The sequence below is a fragment of the Nannobrachium achirus genome, assembly GCF_963921795.1.
Source record: "Nannobrachium achirus genome assembly, chromosome: 19".
Taxonomy (NCBI): Eukaryota; Metazoa; Chordata; class Actinopteri; order Myctophiformes; family Myctophidae; genus Nannobrachium; species Nannobrachium achirus.
In genome coordinates, this window is record NC_137826.1 from 21149760 (window position 1) to 21161270 (window position 11511).

The 11511-nt window shown below is 43.1% G+C and overlaps 1 protein-coding gene across 1 annotated transcript; it reads right to left on the bottom strand.

Annotated features, from left to right (window-relative positions):
* Positions 1–39: 39 nt before the first annotated feature.
* fdxacb1 (ferredoxin-fold anticodon binding domain containing 1) lies at positions 40–10918 on the bottom strand. Its single transcript, XM_080749711.1, has 6 exons — positions 10578–10918; positions 9096–9350; positions 4875–5031; positions 4083–4286; positions 2565–2723; positions 40–2026 (listed from the first exon to the last, which is right to left on the bottom strand). The coding sequence occupies exons 2-6, from the start codon at positions 9274–9276 to the stop codon at positions 733–735; spliced, it is 1995 nt and encodes a 664-aa protein (XP_080605837.1). The 5' UTR covers positions 9277–9350; positions 10578–10918; the 3' UTR covers positions 40–732.
* Between the last annotated feature and the right edge of the window lie 593 nt (positions 10919–11511).

The following is an 11511-nucleotide window of genomic DNA, read 5'->3' on the forward strand; positions in this document are numbered from 1 at the left end:
TTTCTACATTTCAAAAGCAAACTAAAATTTCATCACAGACAGTTAAAGTAAAAAAGAAACCAGACAGACCATACCGTATCAACAAAACAGTACAGAATCAGAAAAGGGGAAAGGTCTCTTGGTACAATGTGGTTTCTGATATCCTGAGTAAGTTGATTCAAGTTAAAGGTGTCACTGATGTTATTTTTTGTATTATGTACCACATGATATGCTAATGTAGTAGCCTTTTCATTTCATTAATAAGCTATTATAACATCCATCCGTCCATCTCGCTAGTAGTACCCAAGCTCTGGGCAATCAGCGACGTGCCACGATAGGTAATGAGCCATGCAGCTGTCGGCAATAAGCGTATGTTGTGTATTAGTCACACAGACAAACACACTGCTGTGTGTTACTTGTTAATATAGGCTATTATAATATTATATTACATTTCACAACTAGACAAAAACAACATACAGTATAACTACACAAACAGACCTGATACACAGAACAGTACCTGAGCAATTGTGTTATCATAGCTCAAGATAGGATCACGACAAGTTTGGTAACATTGATGAGACTAAAATACAATTCATCACATTAACTGACATGGAACAACAACAATGGACATGTAATACAACAGCTTACATTCACGATAAGTAACAATCAGTCTCCACATTTCTGCGGATACAAATTAGGCAACAACCCAACAATTTGTCTGTTTCTCCTCGGATGTGTTTTGCCAACATCCAGCTACCTGATGGTGACCTGTAATCGAGACGACAGCAGTGACTCCAAGCAGCCGTGTAGATGGAGGGCTCGTGTGTGTGACAGTGCATGTGTGTGTGAGTGATAGGTCAGCCTGTAGCAGTAGCTGGTCTGAATAAGGTCAGGGTGTGAAAATGTGTCGATAAGTTTAACCTGATTCACGGTGCCATTGCTGGCCTCTCTGACCACAGCGTGGAAGTCCTTCTCCTCCCAGGCCGGTCCCGCCCAGAAGCTGATGTCAAAGTCGAAGCTCTGGGGGAACAGGGAAAACGGGCAGAACGGTTCTCCCGGGGACGGGCAGGGTTCAACGTGCTTTGAGAAACGTGGATCGCGTGTCCAAAGCAACCGCCAATCGGGGAGCGAGAACAGGAGCACAGCGAGGAGATCCAAATTTAAGGCCACGTTGACGCTAATGTGGCTGGTGCTGTCACCGACGTCGCTACCAAACACCTCACCTAGCAGTCCCATTGGCTGTGCAGTTAGACACAGGTGTCCCTGTGCTGTGACCAGGGTGACGCCGTAGGGAGCCAGCAGGGTCTCCAGGCTCTGGCCTAAGGATCTGATTGGTTCACATTCCACAGGGAACGCTCCACAGAGGACCAGCTGGTGAAAGGCAGGCGGGGCCCAAGGGCTGATGGGAACATTTTTGAAGACCAGGCCACTGATGCCAAATAGGAGCTCAGTGAAGCCATTCCCGTCCCCATTGGGGGCTTCGTTTCCTTTAGCTTCAACATCACCGCTGTTATCCTCTCTCTCCCGATGATTCTCTGCAGCACTTTTTAGCCCACGTCTTGGTTCTTCCTCTCGCATACGAGTCAGAAGCTCTTCCATCTGGGGAAGGAGTGATGGTCGCAGCACAAAAACACCCCTCGCCTCTTCAAAATCAGTTTCAAGGCAGCAAGCCGACCTTGCACTCTCAGCTACTTGGCTTTTGCCTTTGCTCACTTTGTCTGAAACGATGCATGTGCTTAAAAGAGTGACCAGTGTGTCCGAGGGCTCGTGACCATCCAGTAAGACGGAGGGATCCTTTTGTATACCCCCATCTGAGTGAGCTTCTGTCGAGGGATGGCCTGGTGTGGTGAGGTTTGAGTGAGGGTGGTGTATCTGGTAGCACTGTGTGTCATCTATCTGATGAGAGCACCTCTGTAGTTGTTTGGGGGTGAGGAGGAAGGGGAGGGACTCGGACATCATGGAGACAGTCCATTTCTCTGCCAATCCTTTCAGCATAAAGGTCTGAACCAGCCGGACGGGATGGACTGAGGTTGGAGAGAGAAAACCCCTGACGAAAGAACAGTGATCGTAAGCATGTGCAAATTGAATAGATATTTTCAAGGTCTAGTGTAGTATAGTTCATTTGCTATTTAATGTGGGTTAAAAAGAAATAAGTAGAAGACATTTTATGAGATACAAAGAAAAGATGAGATACAAAAATGCATGAGATACAAAAAAAAGTGCAAGTGAAAACATCTTAGGGATAAAAAAAAACTAACGAAAAGATTGAGCACAAGACACAAATGGTGTAAAATTGATGATGTTTGCCTGGGACCCAAAATAGTGAAAACAGCAGATCTACAAGCTCAAAAATGCTTCTTTATTATGGAATTGGAATTTCTTAATGTGTCTCTTTGTTTTTCTAAGGGGAGGGGAAAATCTTATATATATATTTTTTTAATGTAGGAAAAGAAAATTAGATTTTTACTTGAGTCGTGACTCGTGACCCATGAAAATTGGTCCGTGACCCCCAAATGGTTGGGAAACAGTGATATAAAGGATACATACAGGTACATAATTAGAAACTCTGCTTCATTCTGTGTTACCTGAATATGTAATCGCTGAGTTCAGCAGGTGGCTCGTATCCAACCCTCTCCGCCTCAACCGTCTCCTCCACTGTGATCTTTGGAGCAGCGCCGATGGGAAGGCTGCGTGTGAACACATGAAGCAAACCCTTCTCCACATGGAAGCCCTTGTCCTGGCTCCTGCATGCCAGATGAAAAAAAAAAAAAAAAATCAAACCCAGTTTGAAGTGAGCAGTGGATTTGAGCAGTTCATTTCATTAAGCTATACTCTCTCTGTGTGTGTGTGTGTGTGTGTGTGTGTGTGTGTGTGTGTGTGTGTGTGTGTGTGTGTGTGTGTGTGTGTGTGTGTGTGTGTGTGTGTGTGTGTGCGCGCGAGCGCATGCATATTGGCGTGTGTGTGTAGCAGTTCATTTCATTAATCCAGGGGTTCTCAAACTGCCTTATACAACAACCCCATATTATGAGGGGTATTTTGTGGAGATCAGCACCCCCCACAAGGTTTCCACCCAGCAGCAACAATATAAATGATATATGACACACAGTGATGTATCAGGCCCACTAAAACAGTCACGCCCATTTATTGCCCAGGTCCAGGAAGAGGTTTTGTTATACAGTGCCTTTCTAGATAGTTCCTCTAACCTGCAGATTTTATGTTTAATCCCCTCCAATAAACATTTTCCATTAAGATGTCTATGCTGTGCTGTTGACAATGGAAACTCTCCACTAGCTGTGCTACACACACGCAGGCTCTCTCAGGGTTCCCACACGTCTTTACCAATTAATTTCCAAAACCTTTCCAAAGCTTTTCCAGAATATTTAACCCAATTTCCAGGACTATAACAATAATTCAGCTCAATAACGAGTCGCTTACTCATATGCGCAATGCCCAAAGACAGGTAGTGTATGCCACTGGTTCTCAACCATTTCAGGCCTTGACCCCTGAAATAATCATGACGAGCACTAAGAGTAGAGGAATTTTGTATAACACAGTTTTATTGTGAAAATAGCCGATCTACATGCTCACAACGCCTCGCAACATGTAGATCTGCTATTTTCACAATTTCTGCCTCAAATATTTGACAATTTGGCAAAGTTTAATTTGTCATTTCAGAGGTATTAACAAAATCAATAACCAAAGACAATGCATAGCTATTTTTTCCAGGACCTTCCAGGACCCTTTTGATCAATTCAAAACTTTTCCAGTACTGGAAAAATATGTTTCTAATTTCAAAATATTTCCAGGAATTTCATGACCGTGGGAACCCTGCTCTCTGTGCGTCCATACTGTAACACCAGTGGTTCTCAACATCTGGTTGAGATCTGACCATGTGACCACATAAATGGACCCATGTGGGTCTGTAACTCGATGCGTGTACAAATGGAACCAAATGAACCCTTACAGAGCCATTTGGCTCCAAGTGTCCGATTTTACATTGTACATTGGGGTCCCAGAGATTAAAACGTGGTATCAAATTGGGGGTCCCTGAAATGAAAAAGGTAGAGAATCACTGCTGTTAACACTGACCTGCACCTCCTTACCTGTATCCGGTACACCTGTAGTCCTTGTATTTCTCATCATCAAAAGGCTGGACATGGCTTAAGATGAGCTCAGCCTCTGCTGCCATAGCAACGACCTGCCAGCTGTTGTGCCAGTCTCTCTGTGGTCGGTCGGCTGGAGTGCCACCCTGCCCGTTGCACAGGGCAACGTGGACCTCCCCTTCCTCGCTTAGCACCTGAACACAGCTGGGCCCACAGCATAAAAGAAAAAAAAAAAGGAAAAAAAAAAAAGGTTCAGTGTGATGCACACTTGTTTTATCTTGTGAAACCATCAGGACTGATGTTCTGCACACTTGCTATGTTAGTAGGGGTGGGACGATATTAACATTTCATATCACGATTATTATCACAAAAGGAATCGCGATTTATGATTATTATCGCGATAATCAAAAGCCATTATCCTGGTGCGGAACATTTGCCAAAAAATTGCAGATCTACAAGCTCACAACGTGTCGCAACGCGGCGCGCTGTGATCTTGTAGATCTGAAATTTTTTGGCAAAGACATTTGATAGAGTGAAAAGAAAGTACCTTTTACCAATTACAGAGGGTTAAGGTGGTACTAGATATGCAGCTCGGCAAATAAAAGGTGAATTGATCCCAGTGCATGACGGAGGACGATATCACAATAAATTAAATCTCCACGATACGATTATTGTGAGTGTTTTTTATCATGATAAACGATAATATTGCTTATCGTCCCATCCCTATATTTTATTTCAATCAAAGGTTACCTATAAGTAATGATTAGCCATAAAAACATCAACATAACCTACCTCAGGAAGAAACTTTTAAGGAGTTCACGGTTCTTTTTAACGCCACTCTTTCGTCCACAGTGAGGAAAGTTAAATACGACACGGTCAAATACAAGACCCTGCAGAGCTGCACATTCTCCAAGCTTTGTAGAGTCCACCTCATAGAGCACAACTCCACCTGAAAAAGATACGCAAGACATAATAAATGCAGTACCTTCATGAATACATTACAAACTAGAAGCAGTGCTCTTCCGAGCACAGGTCTCCACCAGGCCACACAAATCAGCCTGTTATAGCGCCACCATGAGGCTGATTTAAAAAATGTGGGGCAGAGGTTCTGAATTAGCATCCAGGGAGTGTGTGTGCTCAGTTTGGCAGCGATCGGGCCAACGGCGCCGGAGATTAGCTGGTAACAACCAGGCCACACAAATCGGCCTGTTATAGCGCCACCATGAGGCTGATTTGAAAAATGTGGGGCAGAGGTTCTAGATTGGCATCCAGGGAGTGTGTGTGCTCAGTTTCTTTATGTGTATCCGCCTGTCTGCCTGTGTCCCTGTTACAGTACTGTATGCTCATATGGGCTAAATGGATATCTCTGTATTTGTCTGTGTCCCTATAATGCCCAAATATGGAGATATCGGATGTCATCATTATGATGTCACACCACTGTCAGCACTGGGAGGAGGAGAGATACCCTGGCAGACCAAGGATCAGATGGGGGACTATAATATCTCCACACTGACCATGGAATGAATGCCTTGGGATCCCCCTAGAAAAAGTAGCTAATGTTGTTAACAACAAATCTAGAATCTGCCTAAACAACATGCCTCTAACTCTAAATAACATACTTTGCATGTCCATCTACAGGCTAAAGTCCCATGGGCTTTGATTGCTAAATGCCCATCAGTGTTTGCTTTATGCAATACAAGCTTTTCTCTCAAACATCAGGAGAGCAAACATACAGTTTCCCACCTGTATCCAGGGCATTGTGAAACATTTACAGTAGAACTGTAAGGTAATAATTCATGTGTGTTCATTACTAACCTAGCACTTCCTTATCTTGGCCTGGATAATAAGTAGGTGTTGCTGTGTCAATAATTCAAGATTAACTTTATTGTCTTTGTGAGGAATTTGGCTGGGGCTTTTTCCACCCATGCTTCAGCCATAAAAATGTAAACCTACAAAAATAACATACAGCCAAAAGGCTAGGTAATTTATGTGTAATCTGGAGAAACAGTCTGTAGCAAGTATTGTTCTATCCATGTAAAACAATTCCACACAAAATACAACAGACTTGGGGCCAGTAGTGCTTTGGGGGCCGGACGGGACCGGACGCCGTGTGGCCGGAAATATTTCCCCACATGCACGCGCACGGACGGCACCGAACGGTGCACGACCGTGTAAACGCGTGCATACCCCCCGCGAGAGCCGCCGCCGCGACAACCCCCCACCCCGCGAATCCGCGATAACTAGCCTACAAGCAATACTTTAATCAGTGGCTACTTGCATAACAGGTTTCTAGTGGTGAATGTGTGTGCGTCCTCAAGCCTCTATTCATATGGATATATAGCCTAACACCTAGGTTTCCAGCTGTGACTGCATGTGCATGTGTCGATGTGTGTGTGTCCTCATACATGGCTCCATATTACTGTGGTATTTAGTGTTTGAGATTCGTTCAAGCCAAACTTTGTTTCTCTATCCTACTGCAGCGCTGTATTTTCTAAATGAATTAAAAGAAAGTAGAACATAAAATAAAAAATCGAACCTCTGTTCGAAGTGGAGCTGTGTGTGTGTGTGTGTGTGTGTGTGTGTGTGTGTGTGTGTGTGTGGGTGTCTGGCCTGGCCTGAACAACAGCGCCCTCGTGTGGTCACAAAAGGTCCTGTAGGCTACAGACAGACAGACAGACAGACAGACAGACACACAGACACGGCCACACACACAGCCACGTATAGGGAGCTTGTGTTCCACACAGCTCCAAAAAGTAACAATGCAAATGTAATTAAGACTAGAAAACTATTGTTTTCCCACCATTAGATCTGCTGACATCCTTTCTATCTAAATAGCCTCTAGAGGCGCGTGCACGCGCGTGCACGTGACGTCAATAAATGACCGTCCGCCCGGAAAAAAATCCCAAAGCACCACTGCTTGGGGCATGTGATAGGCCTTAGGGCAGACAAGAGGAGACAGGGGAGACATACAATGCGGGACAGAGCGGGCCCAGGAATCTGATCCCTGATGACGTGATGAACAAGCAGACTGATGAGAATACTGTACACAGGTCAGGACCACAATGGAAATAAGCCATCAGGCTTTTTGTGTTATCCTTTTAGCACCATTGTATAATCATACCACAGTACTATTTACAAACTGTTCATAAAGTAAAGTAATCAATCAATTAAAGGGGATGGCAATTGCCACCTCTTAACGTTCGCATTTAACCTGCTTCAAATACATTATCCAACTTTTTTATTATAATCTTTTTGTCATTGAAAAGGTACTAAAATGTTTCACTTAAGTAAAGTATCAATACTGTGATGTAGAAATACTCTGTTAGGGAACGGTCACACCACATTTTTATTCTACCTAGGAGGGTGGATTCTGCCAATGCATTTCAATGTGAATGGAGAAGTTTGCTCCCATTTGCCGATTTCTGCAGCAAACTGCTCCACTCCCATTGAAGTAGAGTTCAACGTGCCTGAAAATGAAGACCTGGCCCTAACTGGGCCCTAACTGGGTGGGCCAGAGGCCCAACTAGTAAGCATACATTTTAGGCCCTATCCGGCCCGAAAACATTGGATCGGGTAGAGTCGGGTTCGGGAAGAATTTGAGAACTCTATCACAGAGTAAAAGTAAAAAAAGTCTATAATTTTTTTCATTGAGCATGAAGCCCGGTTCGGGCAGAATTTGAGAACTCTACTTTGAAATGCATTGGCATAATCCACCCTCATAGGTAGAATACAACTGCTGTGTAACCGTGCCCTTACAAGTAAAACTCTGGTATTCAGAAATCAGAATGTAAAAGTAGTGGTTACAGTAGGTTTTGTAATAATAATAATCCAAATCTACAATCTAACTACAGTAGTATCCTGAGTTTTCAAATAATTGTAATGGAATAAAAGTATAATATTTGCCTCTGAGATGTAGTGGAGTAGAATTTACTACAGTAAAGTAAGAAATACCAGTAAGACTCCCTAATCGGGAGATTAAGCGACCGTCACGTCAAATACACAAACTTTAGAAGGCAATGGTAGCCAATCAGGAGGGAATGTGTGAAATGTGACAGATCCAAGTTGATGACATGACTTTAGAGATCCTGTGTACCGCTTTGCGTGATTTCAGGCCAAAATCTGTAGGAGCAGTGTCCAAAGATGTCTTTTGCAAAAATTGGCCTGATGGTGGTGCTAGAAGAGGGCCATGTGAGAAATGAGCCAATGGAGTGTGTGTGCAAAGTTTGGCACGGATAGGGGCAACGGTGCCGGAGATAAGAGTAGGGGAAAAGGGTGGCATGATGTGATGTGACGTGACTGACAGAGAGACTGACAGCCGGTGGAGTTTTTCATAGTAACTTGCGACCTGACGGCCGCAACCAAAAGATTTAATGACAGTACTTGAGTAATGTACTTAAGCCCTTTTTCAACTGCAGATTTAGCACCACACCACACCACACCGCACCACATAAAAATATCTACATTTTCCATTACACAAAAGTACCTCTATCGGTAAGAAACAAATTGACCCTTTTAACTGTGATTATAATACAATATAAATTTGTATTACAACTATCCTAAATTATAATACTGTATTACTATGATAATTATAATACATTATAATAGATTATAATAGTGGTTATAACACAATAAGAATCTATTATCATGTATTACAACTATATCCTGGTGGTGGTCTAAATGAAAAGTCAGTGAGTGATCAGTCATTATGAAGTGTTTAGCCCTGTTTGGCCTAGCTCAGACCTACTCTAGATTGGATACTTTTTAGTACCATGTTTAGTACCACTTTCACACCACTCTACCCAGGTCCCAAGTGGCCGGTGTGGAGTGGTGTGGTGTTGGGCCAGTGGAAAAGGGGCTTAGTTACTTTACACCATTACTTATTTTAGATAGGGGCCGCTGAGTGGATTTCAATCCAGGCCCTGCCGGCCCTACATGAACGGGCCTTGGAACAAATACAGGTATATGACAGTCTTGTATCAAGGCTAGACTGACAAGTGACACACACGCACATACCAGAGTCCTTTATGATCTGAATGTTGGCAGCTGTGCCCTCCTGCTGCAGGGCCTCCTCTGGGCTCTGCAGGCAGGTGGCCGTGATGCTGCTCTCTGGATCTGGGGAGACCCCAGTCAGAGCTGCCGAGAAGGAGAAGTTCCCCTCTCCCACCAGTAACACGGCTCCATGATGAGTGGACATGTCGGGATAAATGACACGATGGTGATGATGACAGCCAGGGCAGCGAGCTGATCTCCTCTCCACCCTCTCCGTTTCTAACAAGTGGAAAAGGGGGAATCCTCATGCTTTTAATGTGAACGGTAGGCTAATGCCTCATTCACACTACGAAAAGCCAAGCTAATACATTGAATTACCAAGCAAACCACTTGGTAATTCAATGTATTCTCTATGCAAACCAGCTTTAAACATTTCCAAACCTTTTTACAGCTTGGAAATTCTAAAAGCTGGTTTGCATAGAGAATACATTGAATTACCAAGCAAACCATTAGCTTGGCTTTTCGTAGTGTGAATGAGGCATAAGTCAGTGGTTCTCAACCTTTTCAGGCCACGACCCCCAAAATAATCATACTTTTACTGGGGACCCGCCCACCCTGACAAGCACGAAGAGTTGAGACATTACATTTTGTATAACACGGTTCTATTGTGAAAATAGCACATCTACATGCTCACGTCGTCTCTCAAATGTAGATCGTCTATTTTCACAATTTCTGCCTCTAATATTTGACAATTTGGCCAATGTTTAATTTGTCATTTTAGTTATTATAAAAGTCCTTAAATTGTCACTTTAGAAATGTGCAGATACCCTCTACACTTAAACTTGGTTTGTTTACTGTTAAGTGAGAAAACAATCTTGCACATTAAGCTAATCATCTAGGGACCCCCAGGGGCGTCCCGAGTCCCGACCCACAGGTTGAGAACCCCTGGGCTAATTCACTTTCACACATCTCACATTGCTGGCAACTGGTGGTCATTCAAACAATAGAAAATTATTTGAAATACAGTGGAAAAGAAATGCAAATACACTTATATAGCCCTCAGAAAATCCCTTAGTGACAGTCAGTCAGTCAGTTGAGTAGCCAGTTGTGTTATCAGCTTCATTTTTATAGTGGGGATTTTTTAGAGTTCCGATTTCATTTTGTCTCATGACGGTACAGTTCACTGGTACAAGGTCTACTAAAAGGAGATCCATGAAAAGACTAAGCTTATTTCCACTGGAAACCATTAAAGTATCTCATATATTTCTTAGTGCCAATACTGCCATCGCTTCCAATTTCACTTGTCTAATCTGTATCCTGACTCAGTTCTCTATCCTAATTGGATACAAATGGTATTCCTACCTGAAAATGCATTTTCAGTTTAATAGAGCAGGAGACACGGAGACCTGTTCCTGAATAAACACTCAATAGCATGAGTACTACTTAACTACTATCAGAATACAGGTATTTAATTAACACTTATTTGTATCAAAGAAAATCACTTACCCTTTAACTATATCCTCCTAGATGGCTCCTGAGCTCGTAGTTCTGTCAATGAACGCTGCAGCGGTGAAGGATACCGCTGCCGCAGTCATGGTCAAGTGAAGAGCGAGGAGATCCTCTTACCAACCTGATGAGCTGATGTGATTGTGTTGTAGCGGGTTATATTTAATACACGGCTTTTTCGTCCTGTACAATCGAAGCAATGGTGACCCTAAATGTGGTCACGTTAAAATGTTTTCCAGGTTATATAGTTTACCGTAATATTGCATCAAAGCGTATAGCCTATTATAGGGTTATTATGCGGCCACAACTTCAACTGAGCATTAATTTCACAGCCAAGTGGTTGCTCCTTGACGCGAATGTGTGTTACGGTTACAATGGTCCGATGAGAAACAAACCCCGCTGCAGTGAGGGATACTTGGATCGTTCACTCCAGAGGTGATCTCTCTGCCTGGTTAAAGTTTAACCAGTCCAGAGATCACTCTCGTTAAACCATAGAGTTGTTATAATGGATTAAAACCATAGAGGGTTAACAGTCTACGATTTGCATTAATGTATCATACGTGTTTTGTTTTGTTAATTGCTCTTGGAAATATTTGAAAAAGAAAAAACTTGGTATTAATGGCATATATATTTCCAAAAATATTTTCAGGGACATCCTACAGCAAGTGCTTGTTGGTAGGAGGTATTTATTTTTTATTTTTGTCAATGGAATGCTTAAAAGTAAAAGTGTGTGGAAAACGAAAGTGTGCTGCTGAGTAGCCTACTATGAGGGCAGATCTCCGCCAGACCGGGTTGCCTAATGCCTCCCCTAGTGGCGGAAAAAATAACTTCTGGGGACTCAGATTACCTATTAAATGCCTAACTCTGTGTCAGGCAGCTGTCAGGACATGAGGAAGATGAGGGGGAAATAGAGTTTGTATGCCAGATGGTGCAA

Bases quoted from the DNA above. Each gene is read 5' to 3' on its own strand.
- fdxacb1 (XM_080749711.1), bottom strand. From the start codon at position 9,276: ATGTCCACTCATCATGGAGCCGTGTTACTGGTGGGAGAGGGGAACTTC. The intron at 5,032-9,095 runs GTATGTGCGTGT...TATCTTTTTCAG, and splicing joins TCAGATCATAAAGGACTCTG to GTGGAGTTGTGCTCTATGAG. The intron at 2,724-4,082 runs GTAAGGAGGTGC...TCTGGCATGCAG, and splicing joins TACAGGTGTACCGGATACAG to GAGCCAGGACAAGGGCTTCC.